At 52.2% G+C, this 19948-nt stretch overlaps 3 protein-coding genes across 3 annotated transcripts; 2 read left to right on the top strand and 1 right to left on the bottom strand.

Moving 5' to 3' along the window:
• Positions 1–1267: 1267 nt before the first annotated feature.
• On the top strand, positions 1268–2911 carry UCRPA7_2794 (putative glutamine synthetase protein; the record flags this gene model as incomplete). The annotated part of the gene is made up of 4 exons (XM_007915360.1): positions 1268–1700; positions 1786–2068; positions 2127–2816; positions 2881–2911. The coding sequence occupies 4 exons, from the start codon at positions 1268–1270 to the stop codon at positions 2909–2911; spliced, it is 1437 nt and encodes a 478-aa protein (XP_007913551.1).
• Positions 2912–8990: 6079 nt separating this feature from the next.
• Positions 8991–16313, top strand: UCRPA7_2793 (putative alpha- -glucan synthase ags2 protein; the record flags this gene model as incomplete). The annotated part of the gene is made up of 5 exons (XM_007915361.1): positions 8991–9332; positions 9384–9443; positions 9496–9581; positions 9667–14946; positions 15005–16313. 5 exons carry the CDS (start codon positions 8991–8993, stop codon positions 16311–16313), a joined length of 7077 nt encoding a protein of 2358 aa, XP_007913552.1.
• Positions 16314–17248: 935 nt separating this feature from the next.
• On the bottom strand, positions 17249–18687 carry UCRPA7_2792 (putative glycoside hydrolase family 16 protein; the record flags this gene model as incomplete). The annotated part of the gene is made up of 3 exons (XM_007915362.1): positions 17249–17325; positions 17384–17817; positions 17873–18687. 3 exons carry the CDS (start codon positions 18685–18687, stop codon positions 17249–17251), a joined length of 1326 nt encoding a protein of 441 aa, XP_007913553.1.
• Between the last annotated feature and the right edge of the window lie 1261 nt (positions 18688–19948).

The following is a 19948-nucleotide window of genomic DNA, read 5'->3' as shown; positions in this document are numbered from 1 at the left end:
GGAAAGGGGCTCAGAAAGATGAGTAAGACGGGGCGGCATACCCGCCAGCTGAAGGAGTTGGAGTTGATGAGGGAGGAAAAAAGGATGCGATCACGGTCTTTGTACGGAAGGGAGCGGCGAAGAGTCTACCTTTAAATAAGAAGAAGGGGCTCGTTTTGAATGAACGAACGAGGGAAAGAAACAAATGGACATCCTGGCGAGTTCTGCATGCAGGTGTACTAATACTAATACACCCAGGTAATGAATGACAGATGTTGAGGTAAAGCGAAGTGAAGCAAGGTAAAGGAAATGTCAAGCAGAGGTCTCAGGTCAGGTCAGTTCAGGTATTAATGCCGCAGCAGACCGAGAACCAAAGGCCAAAGACGTTGTCTGTTTGAGAATGAGGGCATCTGATTGACTCGTCGTCTGCATTCTGGATGCGGGCATCTCCAAAAAAGAGGGGGAAGTTGGGGGGCATTTGAGGCCTCAGATCAAATCAAATCAACTCGGATCACAATTACCTCTTCACCAAAGCAGTCCAATATCCATCCGTTCCCTCTTTTTCCCCGTCTTGACGCGTCTCAAACGGTTTGGGCCTTGCGCAGATGGCAGAATCATCATGACGCCCTCTTTTCCCACCTCACCTCGACTTGCGCTCTCAGGTCTGCTACTAGGAATGGGGGCCCTGAAGAGTCCGTGATTGGGCCCCCAACCCACCTGCACCTTGAATGCCCCAGGCCTGCCCTGCCTGCCCTGCTTCACCTTATCGGTGCCCCACGCGACCATCCGCCGCGGGAGTGCCGCTCCACCGGGCGCTGCTAGGGCTGCCAAGGCGGGCTTCCTTAGGCTACCTACTAGGTACATTGTAGAGTTTCTTACCTACCTGTAGCTTTCCAGGTCTTTCTCCCTAGTTTGTACAGTACCGGACTCTGGGTCCCCTCCCACCTGCTTATATGCTTGGCCATCCCACATGTTCCTCGACTGTGTCCCTGATCGGCAGTCCTTTTCAGCTTTGGTGAAGCTATCGCGAGCTTCTTCCCTTACTCATCGCCGTGGCCTCCGTGGTATTGATCCATTTGTTTGTATTTGCTTCCTCTGATCGTATTGACAGCGCCCCCAATTGACCCCAATCGCCCATTGTCGCCGCTGACAAGCCGAGCTCGCCGCCTCATCGCGGCTTCTGCTGCCCCACCATCCCGTTATATAAACCGGGCTGCCTTATCTCTCTTCACTTCAGACAACCACCCTCGTTCAACTCCATACGCGGCTCTCCGAACAAGACTCCAAGATGTCTGACTCAAAGCCCAAGGAGATCACTGTTGACTCCTTGCCCTCCCTGCTCGAGAATGACAACAGCGTCAAGCTCGCCGGCATCGATGTCGACGGTATCCTGCGGGGCAAGCTGGTCTCCAAAAAGAAGTTCCTCTCCATTGCCGCTACAGGCTTTGGCTTCTGCTCTGTCATCTTCGGCTGGGACATGCACGACATGACCTACATTCGCGAGCTCAAGATCTCCAACAAGGAGAACGGCTACCGTGACGTCATCGCTGTCCCCGACCTCGCCAGCTTCCGGAGGATACCTTGGGAGGACAACGTGCCCTTCTTCCTCGTCAGTTTCTTCGATCCCGATACCCACGAGCCCATATGCGCCGACCCGCGAGGGCTCCTGAAGCTTCAGGTGGACAAGATCAAGGAGCGTGGCTGGGGCGCCATGGCTGGAGGTAGGTGCCGCATCGCCGCCCACCGTCGCGCATTAAAATGTCCATGCTGCTGACCATTTCGCTAATATGATTTCATTCTGTATAGCTGAGTACGAGTTCTTCCAGTTCAAGGCGCCCTCCGACTCGACTGCCGCCTACCTCCGCGATAACCCGCCGCATACCCTTCCTTCACTCACCGAAGGCATGTTCGGTTACAGCGTAACACGCCCGGTTCACAACAAGGACTACTATTACGATATATTTAATACGTGTGCCGCATTCGACTGTAATATCGAGGGCTGGCATACAGAGAGCGGTCCTGGCGTGTTCGAGGCGGCGCTTGAGTTTGGTGAGATCCAGGGCATGGCGGATCGCGCCAGCTTGTTCAAGTCAGTCCGAGTAATCCTGGCATTAAAGTGAAATGACTGACAGCAGTGGCGGTGGCAGGTATGTCGTGAAATCAGTTGCAACCAAGTATGCTATAACGCCGTGCTTCATGGCCAAACCCAAGCAGGGGCTTCCTGGCAATTCGGGACACATGCACGTCTCCCTCGTCGACAAGTCTGGTAAGAATCTGCTTTACCGAGAAACGCGTGACGAGAATGCTCCCTGGTCGGATATCGCGGGACTGTCAGATATCGGCCGTCACTTCCTCGCCGGCCTGATTGACGGTCTGCCTGACATTATGCCCATGCTTGCCCCTACCATCAACAGCTACAAGCGGCTTGTAGAGAACTTCTGGGCGCCTGTTACTGTATCGTGGGGCCTGGAGCATCGAGCGGCCAGCATTCGACTCATTGCGCCGCCAACGAGCAAGCCAGGGGCCACGAGATTCGAGGTCCGTGTCCCTGGTGCAGATGCGAATCCGTTCTTTGTCATGGCTGCGATCCTGGGACTCGGCTACCGAGGAATTGAGAAGAAGCTGGAAATCACAATCCCGCCGCTGGGCAAAGGAGAAGATGTCGGCGGTGACAGTGACAAGGGCATGCGACTGGCAAGAAGTCTGAAGGAAGCCACTGATCGATTCAAACGACCGGACTCCGTTGCGAGAGAAGTTTTCGGTGATGACTTTGTGGAACATTATGCCGGCACTAGAGAGCACGAGATCCGCGTATGGGATGAGGCTGTTACTGATTGGTGAGTCGTCTCCCAAAGAATGTCCCTGGGGGTCCAGTTTTGACTTTTACTGACTTAATAACAGGGAGATGAAGAGGTATATCGAGACTGTATAGATGTGGAACTTGGCAATTTGAAAGACAGGACTAGAAGTCAGGTTGCTAGCTTTCCTCTATAGACACGGATGTTTGTGTTTTGCTGCATGGATTTCAGACTGCTTGGGATACCCCTGGATATTCAGTTGAGATAATACACTGATTCCCCACGGAGACTAGCTTCGACTTTACTTGGCAATGCTACGATATGTTTTATCGAAGACCTATGGTCGATTCCATCCTTTCAAATTTAGTGTCTCACAATCTCTAGAATCATAGGGTCTTCTTCTCAGGCGTCAAACGACCCAACATGACACTTCCATACATGTCGAATTAACAGTCAAACCAACACATACGACCATACCTAGCAGAAAATTCGGCATCCCGTCCGCTCTGCCCCTCGACAAGCTGCTAAGGGCCAGACCAGTAGTTGGGTCGGTGACGACCAGCGAATCCCTGGTGTTGTATGTTTTTTTGGGGGGTGGTTACTCCTCCGCGAGGGTAGTAAACACGAATTTCTAAGGTTGAAGGTACAAATGGCAAGAGTCGAGATACTTAGTTGAAGTCTCACAGACTCCATTTATTGCTGTAGCTCCACCAACGCCCAACGGATGTTGCAATTACCCTATCGAGTAGGTTCTGATATCCTAAGTGAATTAAGGTTTACTACCTCGGCGGAAGGTTGAACAACGTAGTTCTCGCACAGGCGGGTGAGCTCGAGGATGGATATGGATTGCGATGAAGCGATCCAAGGCTATGGGTCTTGAATCGTCTGACAAGGTCACGAGCTAGCAATGTGATGTGGTTGGCAGAACCCAAAGTTATCGTTTTCTACTAGACGGACGTAGACAATCTAGACTGTAATGTTGACTACTATAATAAATTTTAGCCTGTCAGCGCTTTTATGTATCTATAAGGGCTAATTATCACCACGGCTCTCCACGGGGTTCAGCCGGCCACGGAAAGCTAGGTGCTGGCCATATATATCTAGCTCGAATTTCCCGTTGCTCATTTTTTTTCTTTAGTGTGTGTACTCTCTATTTCAAGGCTTCAAATGAAATAACAGGCCCTTAGCTCCGTACCTATCGCATGAAATTTACAGCTTACCCGTCAGGCTCGAAAACGGCAACTTCCAGGGATGCACTCTAAGCGACACGGTGTGCGCTTGACCTCTAAGGCCGTTGTTTGGGGCGTGCCGCAATAATATGCAACGGGAGGGCCCTAAAGCTTGTCTGAAAAAGGCCGACACATTGCAACTGTGGAATTACTGAGTGAGCTATTGAAAGTTATTACTTTCATTACGAAAGTGATTTTAAGACACAGAGTAGACTCTTCAATACCCTCAACACAACTTCTACCATGTTTCATCTTCATTTTCTGACCACGTATAAATGTCAGTTTCAAAGAGGACAGGATATCTTAAGAGATTCTAGCCACGAGTTTATATCAAACAAATCGCACTGCTTGACTGATTTATCAAATCAAGACAAAGAGAATATCTTTTTAGAGAACTATGCGGACAGCTTTCAAACTGAGAAGTTCAATAGCTAGAATATCTCAGCTGATCAGAACTTGACACCGTTATCTACTAGAATGTGTTATATTAAGACATTGTGTAAAAAGTATTAGAGTCATAACTGAAAGAACCCTGAAGAGATATTACTACACTAATCATATCTTACACAGACTTCGCAAACAACCGACTGTTGTACAAAAGTCGCTGGGAAAAAGGCCCGAGGATAACTGGAGACTAATTAGGTAAATCATAACCTCAATCAGTGATACCCCAAAGTGAAGTCTACTTTTACGGCTTACTGACTTACCATGTTTACGTCAGGGGCAGTCTCGCTTGCTATAAACTTCGATTTCTTCCACTGAAGTCGAGGCACGAAGAAGACATATATCGAACAAGTGCAGTCTCGAAGCTTCACCTTTGAGCCTCCTGGCTCTTCACGCAATTTATCGTGGTGGCTCAACGACTATTGCGGACGTCAAAGTCTGTGCAACGCAACGTTGCTCAGCGAATCAGGTTCGGACTTTTCATATGGGCTCACATGCAAGACTTCTGCGCCTAATGAGAGCTGCGATGGAAGATTTAACTTCAGTTGCTCGAGGTGAAACTTGATGTAGCTAAACGAATTTTTCTGTCTGTCTTTTCCTGCTCCACCCGGCTTCTTTTGCACACTTCGTCAGTCGTTCTCAGAGTATGGCTTTGTTTCTCGTCGGAAACTTTCCTTTTCGACATGGAACTGGCTGGTGGCCTTTTGGCAGTGTGGGGCATGTTCGTCTCAAGCGAGTTTCTCGGACTCTGCCCGGCTGCGTCTCAATTTACCTCGTCATGCTCTGCAAGTCATCAAGCTCTTTGCACTTTTCCAAGCTCGGGGTCCGACTTAGGCTCGTCACGATCTGCCGGAGGGTGACATCGAAAAGGCGGCTTTAATACATTGTTCGGCTCTTTTATGAATTCAGCTGGGTCCTTGAGAGCGGTATGCGGATGATTTTGCATTCATCCCTGAAGCCTCATGCCGCGCCGTTGGCTGCTGGTCCGAGGCGAAACCCGACCGTCAGCACTTGTCGGGGACTCGGGCAACTACCTGCACAGGTGTTTGGCTGGAAGATGACTGTCCTGTACATGGATACTGCACTCTCACTGTATGTTTGTGTGTATGTACACCACATTGGTGCATTATGGCGGGCGCCGGCAATGGTATGATGGTCTACCTAGGTATGGTACTTTACCACACTCTCACAAGGGTGTAGGGACTAACTGACACACCAGGCTTGACGGATTTCCACTGGCCGCAATCTTGGCTGGTCACGGATCGCTTCAATCTCCCATTGGCTCTGCCGTACCATAAGGCGGCTTACGTCAGTGGGGATAGGCAATTCCGTGAGTTTACAAAGCAGAGTGCTAATTTGGGTACAGTACAAGCAATGCCTCGCCATCTCTGATGAGGGTGGTTCACAGCCCGCAAAGCCCCCTACTCTAGTCAACCTCCTATGTACCTACCTAGCTCGCCGAGAGCTGATGCGGGTGTCAGCCCCTACCGAACCCTAAAACGTCAAAGCTGACCAAATGGCCCAAGGTATCCATGTCACAATGTTACTCAGATCATCTCCGGTTGTTGTTACTGCGTATATCTGGTCTGCGCATGGAATGGCATGGAATGGGCATGGGGAGCATTGCCGGGCTAAGCCAGAACGGATGAGAGTTCCCCGTCGCCCAAGTCTCATTCAGCCTGCCAACCTCCTACCTCCTACCGCGCTTGGTAAAATAGACGACCTACCTAGAGTTGTAGACTCAAGAGCTGACTGACCTTGACTTAACGCGATAAGCTTGGGAGAGACCAGGCGCCTGCGCCGTCCGCCGTCCGTCGCATGGCGGGTCTACTTATCATTCATTTCCCATCAAGCAAACTGGGAGTCGGACCCGCCACAAGACAGTAGAACATGCTGACAGCCAGTGGCCATCCTCGCCGGTCTGACAGACACCACTACTGCAACTGCTGCTGCTGCTGCTGCTGTGTTGTGTAGGTGTTGTGTTGGTGTTGTGTTGGTGTTGGTGTTGTGTAGGTAAGAGTTGCCAAAATGAGGACTGCCCGTCAGCAAGCCGCCCATTGGTCCATGCCCGACTCCCCTTACTGTACGCGTGCATGGAACTGGCTGGTGCTGTTCACTGAGCATCGCCGTTGGTCTCGATCGCCTCCCTCCCAACTTCACGATGTTAGAAAAATTGTCGGGACTCGGAAGTATCAAGACCCTGAATCCCACCGCGAGGGGGTCCTTGCAGAAGCGCTGGTACTCTGGAAGAAATGGCCGACGACGTTGGAAAGATTCCACCGCGCCGTCCTCGGGCCAGTGGGACCATGGAGCAGAAGGATGGCGATCCTGTCGACGTCTCCATTTATTTTGTAGCCTCTTCAGACTTCCAACATTGGCATCGACGACCGCCCGCGGGGGAGGCCGGGTCCTTTTAATTGTTTCGCGTGCGGCTTCTGTCCTCTACCCTAGGATAAGCGCAACATTATTGATCCTTCTCTCGCGTGACGTGACGACGTCCCGGTCTCTACCAGCACGCTCATCTACTTCGACCCCAAATCATCCATCATTCATTTGTCTGGGCTCATGACTTATTCTTGACTTGACACCGGGATGCATGCAACCCACATAGAAGCGGCGTCTACTGTGCCGTGTTGCGCCGCAATGTGGCATTTCTCGTCTATCCACCTGATTGTCCTCAACAACCCACAGTCATTTGAGCTGAGAACGGCACAGAGCGGCGTTGCCAAAGACCAGCTCTGGTGGATCCCAAGCGGCCGCCAGGTGTGATATGAGGCATCTCCATGCGAAGTGAGATTGCACGGACAGGACGACTGCACGACGACCGTTCACACTACACCGTTTCTTCGTTTCTAGCTCGGACTCTTTGACAAATCACCGTTAACGGTTAATGGTGTTGGTCCGGCCAGCCACAATCTGACCCTTGTCTCGTCTGAGTGGCTGTCTGCAAAGAAAGTGAACATTGCCAAGATCTCACCTTATCAGCACTGATCGAGGGTCCCCGAGCCGCCAATAGGACTGGGTCGAGGCGTTGAGGCTGTGGCACTGGCATCTTGTTTTGGTACTGGACGGCCTGCCCTGCCGACTGACAGGGTCCTCTCAGCACACGACTGTTGCATGCTTCCCTGCAGCATATTGCGACTTCTCATAATCCCCGCTGGAATCACACTCAGCATGCCCTTTCTCAAATATACTAGGCTTTCTATGAGTAGGGTACATCGAATATGTAGCGAATGTGTGCTGAAGCCCTCCGTAAGCCGACCGGAACCCATTGTTCATTCGGTATCTGTCCTTCTCCTCTTTCGCCCTCAATCTAGACCGCTGTGTCACGAACACTGACAGTCGAACAGGCGTCACCACAAAATGGTAGCCATTCAGACCGTGTGTACCCTTGTTTTCAGCAGTGTGCTGGCCTATCTTGGCACTGGTGTGTCTGCATGAAGTTTCCGTTGGTCTTGCCCGCTCTCATCAGTGAGGCAGTTTCTTGGCGTGCGGCATCCTCTCCTAAGCCATAATCATCTCACCTAAACTAGCACTTCCAAGTCTCGCTAGATACCCAATGGTAATCACTGTCAAGTATCAACTCATATCTTACATGCAGCCACGGACCAAGCGGCTCATGCTACCCTACCGCAAGTTGTGAGACACAGCCCTATGGCATCCCACGCTCCGTTTCGCCTGGGAAGCCGTGAGGGTGGAGGCGAGCCTGTCGTGTAAGCCGATTTGCACCCGCCGTTTCACACGTTGATACCTCTAGCTCCGTTCTTCAACACGGTAAAGTTTGCTTGCTCCTTGAACGCGGTCCCGAACTAGTCATGTTCTAGGGAAAGAGGCCGGCCCCTGGTCGTCCCGGCGGAAATAGTGCTGGCTCTGCACCCCGCTGACTCTCTAGAGCATGGCTGTGGATGAGGATTGGCCGCTTTAGATCGACCTTGATCAATCTTAACGTTAATTTTGGAACAGAGCACCTATGGCTGTGCCAGCCACCGTGGTCTCCTCCCATGCTCCTGGGACATTTTCTCTTGCAAGGCTGGTCTAAGTGACAGCATCCCTAGCCTACCGTCAGCACATCCTGGTTGGAGATGGCCCAGCTCAGTGAAGGCGACGGATGCACCGCAGCGGCCACCCCTGATGAGTTTGTTTTCTTTAGAAGTGATCCGTGATGACTGCGTCCGTAGTCTGCTCTTCAGCCTCCTTAGGATGAACATGGCTAGCTGGTGATCATCCAGAAGCATCCTGGTGCATAGACCTCCTCTCGTCCATTGGAGCTCGCCTCCCCCCTTGAATAAATGTCTTCGGCCGCCGTGAGATCGTAGACAAGCCTTACATACCTACCGTCTGCTCTGCATTCTGTCTTTCTTTCCTTTCCCTCCCACATTCCTCCCTGCTTTGAACCCCGGAGCTACCAGCAGCTCCGATTTAGGGTCTAGCTTAATTTCCTCACTTTGTCTATGGTGTTTCTAGGTACCTCGAACGGCTCTGATTTCCTTTTCATTGTCTTGTACATTACCTAATTTGCCCTGTTGGGCACCTCTTCACGATGGCATTCACATTCCTCCTCCTGCTTGCAGCTTCTATAGCTCAAGCTCTTCGCTTTGACCCAGCCCTGACCAAATACAACTTGAACACGAACCAACAGGCCACAAATCCCTTGGACTACTCAGGTCAAAGGTTGGGCCATCAATATCACCCGTCACCTGACAATTGGCGGTTCCCATTCTATACCCTGTTCCTAGATCGGTTCGTCAATGGCGACCCAAGCAACGATAATGCGAACGGCACAGCATTTGAGCAAGATATCTTCAGCAACCAGCTCCGACATGGTGGCGACCTCCAAGGTCTCATCGACACGCTGGACTATATCCAGGGCATGGGCATCAAGGTTTGTTCAACATGAATCAACCTATTGATCTCGAAGACTAATCATCTTTAGGGTGTCTATATTGCTGGATCTCCCTTCATAAATGCACCATGGGGTGCTGACTCCTATTCGGTAGGTACATTCCTCCTATTCGACGGTTATTTGTATGCTAATATTCTTGAAGCCTCTCGATCTAACACTTCTCGACTTTCACTTCGGCGATATCGCACTATGGCAGAAGACTATCGATGAGATACACAAGAGGGGGATGTACGTGGTCATGGACCACACCATGTCTACGTGAGCACTTCCATTGCGATTTGGGAATCTTTTATTTGCTGACTCCTTTTCACAGCATGGGTGATTTGATTGGCTTCGAAGGCTTCCTGAACGAGTCGACGCCGTTTGATCCGAAGGAACACAAAGTTCTGTACAAGGGCGAGCGACAGTACCACGACTTCAGCTTCGGAAACAACTACAACACAACCTGTGCCTACCCGCGCTTCTGGAACGAGACGGGGTTCCCCATTGACGCTAAAGATCGGGATACGCTCAAGGGCTGCTTCAACTCCGATTTCGACCAATATGGCGACATTGAAGCCTTCGGTGTGCATCCGGACTACCAGCGACAGCTGGCCAAGTTTGCATCGGTTCAGGATCGTCTTCGGGAGTGGGTACCTTCTGTACGAAAACGCCTCGAGGTATTCTCGTGTATCGCGATCAATATGCTCGACATCGACGGGTATCGTTTCGACAAGGCTGTCCAAGTTACGGTTGACGCGCAGGGTGACTTCTCTGAGTCAATGCGCCAATGTGCTTCAAAGCTTGGCAAGAAGAACTTCTTCATGCCCGGTGAGATCACAGGTGGTAACACTCTCGGATCGATCTATATTGGCCGCGGTCGACAGCCGGACCAGAAGCCAAAAGATCTCGCGGCAGCTATCAATCTCACGGACAAATCGGACAGCAAGCTCTTCATCCGTGACAAGGGAAAGAATGCGCTTGACGCTGGCGCTTTCCACTATTCGGTGTACCGCTTCCTGACGCGCTTTTTGGGAATGAGCGGCAATCTTGAGGCTGGTTTTGATCTGCCGCCGAACTGGGTGGATGCATGGAACGAGATGATCCTGACTAACGACATGGTCAACGCGAATACTGGCAAATTCGACCCAAGACACATGTTTGGTGTTGTAAACCAAGATAACTTCCGCTGGCCTGCGATTGTGCAGGGTATTGAACGTGAACTGCTTGGTTTCTTCATTACGACTCTGCACCTACCTGGCATTCCGCTCCTGTACTACGGCCAGGAGCAGGGGTTGTACGTGCTGGACAATACGGCTGAGAACTATATTTTCGGAAGACAGCCGTTCTCTTCGTCGCCGGCTTGGAAGTTGCACGGTTGCTATTCTATGGACAGCGAGCAGTACAAGGGTTGGCCAATTGATCAGGGCCGTAAAGGCTGCCAGGATGAGGGTGTCGCTCTTGATCACAGAGACCCCAGCCACCCGATGAGGAACATCCTCAAGCACATGTTCCACATGCGCGAGAACTATCCTGCTCTCTCCGAGGGCTGGTTGCTACAGGCGCTGGGTAACCAGACCGACCTCACAGTCCTAGAAGGCAGTGGAAAGACGCCTACGGAGCGTGGTATCTGGGGTGTGGCCAGAGCTTTCTTCCCTGGCATTCAGAGCCGTGCGCCCACTGGCGCAGTCTGGCTTGTCTATCATAACAGAGACAAAACCACTGAGTACACTTTCGACTGCGACGACAAGGACAAAGCATTCATTGCACCATTCGACGAGAAGACCGTGGTCAAGAACTTGTTTTACCCCTTTGACGAGATCACTCTCGAGAGCTCCGATGTAAAGCTTGGTTTCAATGAGTCAAGGAAACCGAATGGTTGCTTCTCCAAGTTCAAGATGGAGCCTTTCGAATATCGGGCATATGTTCCCAAGTCGCTGTTTGTCGGCCCGCCCCCCATGATTACAAAGTTCACTCCTGGCCATGATGCTGCTGTCAACTCTGCGGACGCCAAGGGCTCCGTAGATATCAGTTTCCATTTCTCCCAGGAGATGGACTGCGATGGTGTCACGGACTCTATCAGCATCGTGTCTACTGTCGAAGGCAACAATGGCAACGCGGAGATCGACAACTCCACTGTCAAGTGCACCACTCTATCCGATGATGAGAAACCGCCGTATGTCGGTGCTATTGGTTCCAAGTGGAGCTGGTCTGCTAAGCTCCAAGGTGTCTCTGATGGTATCCACGCCATCACTGTCAAAAACGCCACGAATAAGGCTGGCAATGGGAAGACCGGAGCAAATGACAAGTTTCTGCTTCGTGTTGGTGCTGTTGAGAATCCGGTCGTTTTCCCAACCACAGCGAACTATTCCAAGACTCTCCTGACCAGAGAGGGCAACGACCTCTTTGTTAATCACAAGGCAGCTGGTGCATCTCAATGGCGCTACTCCACTAACTGGGGCTCTTCCTGGAGCAATTGGCAGGCATACACTGGCGGAAAGCAAAAGATTGACCTTCTGCCATGGTCTGGTACGAAACGCCAGGAGTGGTCTGGCGACCACGTCATGGTCCAATACTTCTCGCGTGAGCTCGGATCATCTAGCATCATGCAACAGGGTGACAGCAAGGATCAACCAGCTCGCCGATTCCCACACATCTTCCTTCATGGTACGTTCAACAAGTTCGGATTCGACGCCGGCCTGAGGAACAGTATGAAGCTGAAGAATGATGGAAACTGGGAAATGCATTTCATGGACGAATGGCCCAGTTCATTTCAAATCAACGTCTGGGGAATCAACCCAGATGGCAAACCGGATCAGACATACATCATGGGAGATGTCGACAACGACACAGTGACTGACCGCTTGCCTCCAAATGCACTTGCACCAAATTTCCTGAACGCCACACGATCACCTGCAAGCCCAGCTCTGAGCTACAAGTTGAGATTCAACGATGCCAATCTGAAATTTGAGCTCATTCCCTCTGGCAACAGATGGTGGCAGCTGATTCTTTTCATTCTGCTTGCTACCCTGCCCGTCGTTGGTGGTCTATTCGCTGTGTGGATCTTCATGGGATCTTTCTACAAAGTCAAGGTCAACAAGGTTGGCTTCAAGCGTCGCGGCCGGTCACCGTTCCGACAAGTTGCGAACCGTCTTTCAAGCATCTCTTTCGAAGACTTTCGCAGATCTCGTGACGACAGCGTCGAGATGGGCGCAGTTGTGAAGGGAGGTGCAGGGGGTGTGATAAAGAGGCGAACTGTCCTCATTGCCACGATGGAGTACAACATCGACGACTGGAACATCAAGATTAAGATTGGTGGTCTCGGTGTTATGGCTCAGCTTATGGGCAAGGCTCTCGAGCATCAGGACCTGATCTGGGTTGTCCCTTGTGTCGGCGGCATTGACTATCCCATTGACCAGCGCGCTGAGCCAATGTACTGCACTATCATGGGCAAAGATTACGAGATTGAAGTCCAGTACCACCAGGTCAACAATATTACTTACGTCTTGCTTGATGCCCCTATCTTCCGAAAGCAGACCAAGGCCGACCCGTACCCACCTCGCATGGATGACATCGAATCCGCCATCTACTACAGTGCCTGGAACTACTGCATTGCCGAGACAATTCGACGATTCCCCATTGACCTCTACCACATCAATGATTATCATGGTGCTGCGGCTCCTCTATACCTCCTTCCTGAGCGCACAATTCCCTGCGCTTTGAGCTTGCATAATGCTGAGTTTCAAGGCATGTGGCCGATGCGTAATCCCGAGGAGTCTAAAGAGGTTTGTGATGTCTTCAATCTCGATCAAGAGATTGTCAAGGAGTATGTACAATTCGGATCAGTCTTCAACCTCCTTCACGCTGGTGCAAGCTATCTCCGTGTTCATCAACGTGGCTTTGGTGCTGTCGGTGTCTCCAAGAAGTATGGTGACCGGTCTTATGCTCGTTATCCTATCTTCTGGGGCTTGTCCAAGATCGGACAACTGCCCAATCCTGACCCCACTGACACCGCTGAGTGGAACAAGGAAGAAGAGCTGAAGGAAAAGGACATTGTCATCGATCAGGAATTCGAATCTAAGCGTGGTGAGCTCCGAAAGCAAGCCCAAGAATGGGCTGGACTGGAAATCAACCCTAATGCAGAGCTCTTCGTCTTCGTTGGACGCTGGAGTTTGCAGAAGGGTGTCGATCTGATCGCAGATATCTTCCCATCAATTCTCGAGAAGTATCCTACAACTCAGCTAATCTGTGTTGGTCCTGTTATCGACCTCTACGGAAAGTTTGCTGCTCTGAAGCTGAGCAAACTCATGGAGAAGTACCCCAAGCGAGTCTACAGCAAGCCTGAGTTCACCGCACTGCCACCGTACATTTTCAGTGGTGCCGAGTTCGCTCTCATCCCCTCCCGTGATGAGCCCTTTGGTCTTGTCGCTGTCGAGTTTGGCCGTAAAGGAGCTCTCGGTGTTGGTGCCCGTGTTGGTGGCTTGGGTCAAATGCCTGGTTATTGGTACACTATCGAGTCCACAGCACCTCAGCATCTTCTGCATCAGTTCCGGGGTGCTATCGTCTCTGCTCTTGATTCAAAGCAGAAGACGCGTGTGAAGATGCGGGCCTGGTCCGCTAAGCAAAGATTCCCCGTTGCCCAGTGGCTTGAGGATCTGGAGAAGCTCCAGTCTGAGGCGATTCGCATCCACAGCAAGGAGGCTAAGAAGAAGAAGAGAATCAGCAGCGGGTCTCTCCTGGCTGTCCCGAGCTCAATAAACCTGAATGAGAACACGAGATACTTCGACGACGCATCCGACGCCGAGCCAAGCCCACCGCCATCGACTCTCGTATCTCGCAGCGCCAGCCCTCGTCAATCTCGAGCCTCCAGTCTTTCGGTCCCATTCCTGTTCGAAGAGGAGCGTTCTCGCTCGCGATCTGTGTCCAATCCAGATCCGGATGATGCCGATCTCAGCGGCCCACTCCTGCCTCCTAATCCATTCTATGCCAGTTCCATTCCTGATAACCGTGGATCTTCGGACAGTCTGGCAACGATCGTGGCTCGCAGTGAAAACAACATGTCACGACAGAGCATGGATAGCTTCGCATTCCGGATGATGGCACCAGATGGAATTAGCCGCCCGAACTCTACATTCGGGCTCAACACGCCCCAAGCTCGTGGTCGGATGTATCAGCAGAACCGCAACTCATCGAGACTCAGTGTCATTGATGTCGTTGGTGAGAGAACAGACTACAAGCTGCAGAAGGTGGATCCATTCTTCACAGACAGTACTGGCGAGTTCTACCGCACCTTCGAGGCGAAGCTTGATGGCTTGACGGCCAAGAATAGCGACACAGACCTGTGTATCGAGGACTACTTGACTAAGTCGGAGAAGGAATGGTTCACGCGGTTCAGAGATGCGAAGCTCGGACGATCTCGATCACCCAGCCGAAGCCCTGCGCCAAGTGTATTGCGAAAGAAGAGGCACAGCAGGAATGTGAGCGCCGTGAGCATCAATAGCATTGCCCCTAGCGACGAGGGAAGCAGTGATGACCATGCCATTGCGGGCGAGATGGAGCGCGACGATGAATTTCTACTGGGTAGCGGGTATAAGCCTCCTACCGGTATCAAGAAGTGAGTGATTTGAATCTCCAGCAGCCGTATAAAACATACTAACGAACACTCTCGCCAGATTACTCCAGATCCGACTCGGTGACTGGCCCATCTACTCATTCCTTCTGGCACTGGGACAGATCATTGCCGCGAACTCTTACCAAATCGTTCTCCTGACTGGCGAGGTTGGTCAAACAGAGACCAAGCTCTACATTGTGGCCGGCACATATGGCGCAACCACCATTCTCTGGTGGTTCGTTTACCGCCGCTTCAAGTCTTTATATACCTTATCTCTTCCCTGGTTCTTCTATGGTCTCGCTTTCCTGCTACTTGGTGTCTCGCCTTTCATTCCTCTCAAGGGCAGAGGCAGCGTTCAAGATGTTGCGACTGCTATGTACGCCACGGCAGCCTCGACTGGCAGTATCTTCTTCTCGGTCAACTTCGGCGACGAAGGCGGCGCCCCAATCAGCACCTGGATCTTCCGCGCTTGCGTCATTCAAGGCATCCAGCAAGTTTATGTGGTCGCTCTCTGGTACTGGGGCAGCATCCTGAGCAAGTCATCCTCAGCCGCTGCAGTAAATGGTGTCTTCATCGCTGGTGGCAAGATCCCCGAGATCCTGGTCATCACCGTACCCATCGCTATCGTCCTCTGGGCAGTTGGTGTCATTCTTTTCATCGGATTACCAGACTATTACCGGCAATCTCCCGACAAGATCCCGTCATTCTACGGCTCTCTCCTCCGTCGTCACATCGTCCCCTGGTTCTTCCTGACTGTCGTAGTCCAGAACTACTGGCTATCCGCACCATACGGTCGTAACTGGGAGTTCCTGTTCTCCTCGCAGCACATCCCAGGTTGGGCGACGCTGCTCCTTGCAGTCGGCTTCTTCGTCATCCTCTGGGCGCTTCTTCTCTATGGTTTCAGCTTCTTCAGCAAAAGCCACCCATGGATCGTCCCCATCTTCTCCATCGGTCTCGGTGCGCCCCGTTGGGCACAGATGCTCTGGGGCACGTCCGGCGTAGGTCTCTATCTCCCTTGGGCCGGCGGCGCGGTGGCTTCCGCCATCATCTCACGGTGCTTGTGGCTCTGGCTCGGCCTCATGGATACCATCCAGGGCGTCGGCCTAGGCATGGTCCTGCTTCTCACGCTGACCAGGCAGCACGTGGCGGCTACGCTCATGGGGGCTCAGGTCCTTGGTAGCATTGCCACTATTCTGGCAAGGGCGACATCGCCCAACAAGATCGGGCCTGGCGACGTGTTCCCTGACTTCTCGGAGGGCGTCATGCCAGGTATCGGCAAGGTGTGGTTCTGGGTCGCACTGGGCATGCAGTTGATTCTTCCAATTGGGTTTTTCAAATTCTTCAGAAAGGAACAGGTTGCCAAACCATAAATGACAATATGGTGAAGGGCATAAAAGCAATGTGGGGGGTTGGCGTTTTTGTTCAACTTCTGAGATCAGATTACAGCGTGTTTCTTGCATTCATATGGCGTTTATAGGGGAATATACCATGAGTGAGAATTTGTTAGAATAGATATCAGGAATAATTGTGTATTCAGTTATCCAGTCTAAATTTGAGTTGTCCTAATATCCCAAGTAGGTATGAATTGTTTGAAGACGCGAAACCTTATTTGATAGGCTCATAAAACACGGCTTGAATACTTCGTCACTTTACGAGTAAGGTTGTGCTTCAGTGCGAATCTGAGACGTGCCGCACAACGTGCGATTCAGTCAGCACGAACAGAGATCCAAGGAGCAGGGTGCAAGTGCGAGCATAGCTGTATGAAAAGTCATGGTCGTGATTTCACGCCCAAAGCCAAGTTGGGCACTACGACATGGCCATCGCCACGTTTGAGAGATTCAGCGCGTATATCATACATGTATTGACCCATCTAGAAGAGGCCGCAACGCTTTCAGGCCCACCAAATCTTCACAGGTTTCCCCCTTCTTGCAGATATCTTTGTGAGTTCATGAAATAACCTTGGAAATCAATAAACATTAGGAAACATCACTCGAACGCCTGTTCCACGACCTCAACGTCGACGCAGGAAATGGCTACCTCCAGTAGTCTCCATTGCTTCCGGCCTGACCGCCGTAGCCGCTCATCGGCGGCCGCGGGTTTGTGAAACTTCTCTGGGGCGCTGCCATGGGCCCGGGACTGTTCACTCTTCCCCCGCCATAGCCGCCCTGCTGCGGCCCTGGTGAGCCTATCCTCATCTGAGCGTTGGGCGAGGAGAAGCTTCGCTGGGAAGGATTTGCGGGCAACGGGCCCGGGGGAGGCAACCCGGGACTAGCGGTTCGCATGGGAGACATTGGACCGGGAGATCTCATATCACCGTGGGAGTTGCTGATGGGCGAGTATCCCGCACCTGCGTACGGGCCGCGGGAATTGTTGGGGCCTGGACTGGCGACACGAGGTGACTGTGCACCCTCTCTCAAAAGGGGCATTGGACTTCGCATACCATTAGCGGCAACTGCGCCGCCACCGACAGCACCGGCGCCGAGCGCTGCGGCCGTTTCCCATTTCTCATTGCTAGGGCTTGCTGGCACGCTGTACGAGTCCTTGCTGCTCACGCCCTCGCGTGCCATTTCCTTGGCGTTGTACTCGATGCCCTGCTCAGCGAAACTGTCGGGGTTGATGCCGGCCATCTTGAAGCGCTCAAGCTCCAGACGCTCTTCCTCTTGTTTCTTCATAGCCAAAGCAGCTTCGCGAGCGCCGCGGCGGCGCTGGCGGATGCAATAGAAGAGTGCCCAAGCCAGCAGTACCACACCGACTCCGGCGGCTGACGCGTAGATAGCCAACTTGGCTGTAGGCGATAGATTGTTGAATTTGTCAGAGATCGACTCTGGCGGTGGGGCATTGATGGCCTCTTCTACAGTGGAGTTCTTTCCCTCGCTATTTTCTTTCGTCAATAACAGGCTTCGGTAACCAAGATAGGGTGGTAACTTACTCGACGAGCTTGATGCTCTCAAAGCTGCCCGATGTGTCACCGTACACATATTCCTTGGCCTTGCTGTAGTCGGTGATGCGCGTGCTCCTAACGTACATGGTGAATGGGCCATCGTTGTAGTTGGTGTCACCACCAGCCCATTGCCTAGTCCCTTCGGGCAGTGTAGGGTCGCCACCTGCCCATATGCCAAGAGACAACCTCATCGGGGTCTGGGGGTAGTTTAGTGAGTTGTTGGCCTCCTTTGGCAGTAGGGTGCGAACCAAGCTGCCGTCGATGTGGAACTCGAGACGGTCCTTGGTCCAATCAATTGTATAGTTGTGATAGTCATCCTGCACGCCATTGTTGACAGGATAGTAGATCGCGTTGTGGAAGTCCTGCGCACCCTTACCGAAGTAGTTGGTTTCAGCATGAGTAGAGTTTCCGCCCATGAACTCCCAGTCGATTTCATCCAGGTCGTCGGAAAGCAGCATCATGGACGAAATGATTCCGGTACCAGAAGCAGCCTTCATCCAGATCTCGAACCGGCCCCAGAAAACGTAGAAGCTGCTGCGGATAGTGGGACTATCGCCTTGCTTGTTGATTTGGAACTTGGCGCCAAAGTTCGGGGTGTACAGCACATCGCCGGCAGTGGTATCCCATGTTCCATCAGCGGGTGTCTTATTGAATTGGAAATTGAAGTCTGTGCCAAACGCAGGATCGGGAGGGCAATCGGTCGTGTTCAGTGGGTTACAGTCGGTGGAAACTTGCGCGAAAGCATTTGGTAAAGCGGCCAACAGCGCGATGGCTGAGGTCAGAAAAGAGCGTGTAGTCAACATCCTGAACGGCTGACCCGTGAACAAGAGTAAGCGCTTTTCAAATGGAGCTGTCTAGGGGTATCTCGAGAGAAACAATGACGTGTGAGGGTATTGAGTGCTGAATCAACACAACGACAAGAGATATTGCTTTGAAGTTCGTCCCGCGGCCGGCCGGTAGTAATGAGTGTGTCTGATTCTCGCAGAGACAAAGTCGGGGCAGTAAAGATTCTGCCGTGTATTGCAGAAGAAGCGAAGGTGGGCACACCAGGTGGGAGGATATCAATTGAAGTAAACGCTGGAACAATAATGACAAGACAGTGAGCATATGCCGGAAAACTGGCGACAAAGGCCACGAATTCGCCTGACCCGAGGTCGAGATCGAGGAGAGAGCGTGGTGGTTTGGTGTTGGGTTGGAAGGAGTATCACTACTGGCTCTACAGCAGAAAGGTGGAGGTGGTAATGAACGTGTGCTATCTGGTCCAAGTACTGGACGGCAGTTTATGCTGGCTGGGATTGACGATCCCTCTCGGGGTCTCAAGGGGTCATTGATGGCAGGCCCGTGATAAGTGAGATACCAATGTTAAGGAGCGGACGAATTGACGGGAATTCGAGTCGATTGACTGAGAGTGGAGAGGAGGGGGAGAGAGGGACGGAGAGAGCGGGCGTCGTGGGATTGGAATGAGAAGGAGATGAAAAGGGGCCCCTTCCTCACGGGCTGAAGTGCCGCAGATGTCCCGATTGGGGATGGTAGGGCGACGAGGACAGAGCACCTTCCCGGGGAACGACGCTGAAGTCACGGAAGGTGCGACAGGAACGGTTTCCAGTGGGTCGTGCTTGCCCATCAGTGGCCCATCAATGGCTGTCAGTGGTCGACTAGCGGCTGGGACCCCTGCCTCAAGCGCTCCTCCAAGCTCCAAGCTTGAACCACGGCGAGCACGGGAACCCCTGACCATACTCTTGGGAACCTTCCTTGGATGGTTGGCCGATTGGACCAACCACAGCGTCCCCTGGGGCGGGAGGCTTGCCCTGACCGGGAAAGGCCGCGCTCTGCAGCCAGCAGATCATCAGGAACGTGCGGGTCAAATCAAATTAAGTAATAAGTCTACTACTCTACTGGACTTTACCTTCCCCCAGGGCACTTTTCGCGGGGTTTGATAATAACGTTATATTTAAGGCTAGTAAGACACTGTACTGTAGTCTGTTAGCTTATCATCAGCACTGCCCAGCTCACTGACTGTTGTGAGGTCGATCCGCGAAACTCCCTCCAGGGCTCGTCTAGCAC

The sequence above is a fragment of the Phaeoacremonium minimum genome (genome assembly GCF_000392275.1).
Source record: "Phaeoacremonium minimum UCRPA7 unplaced genomic scaffold PA7_03_scaffold_208, whole genome shotgun sequence".
Classification (NCBI taxonomy): Eukaryota; Fungi; Ascomycota; class Sordariomycetes; order Togniniales; family Togniniaceae; genus Phaeoacremonium; species Phaeoacremonium minimum.
This window is presented reverse-complemented; position numbering and strand designations above follow the sequence as displayed.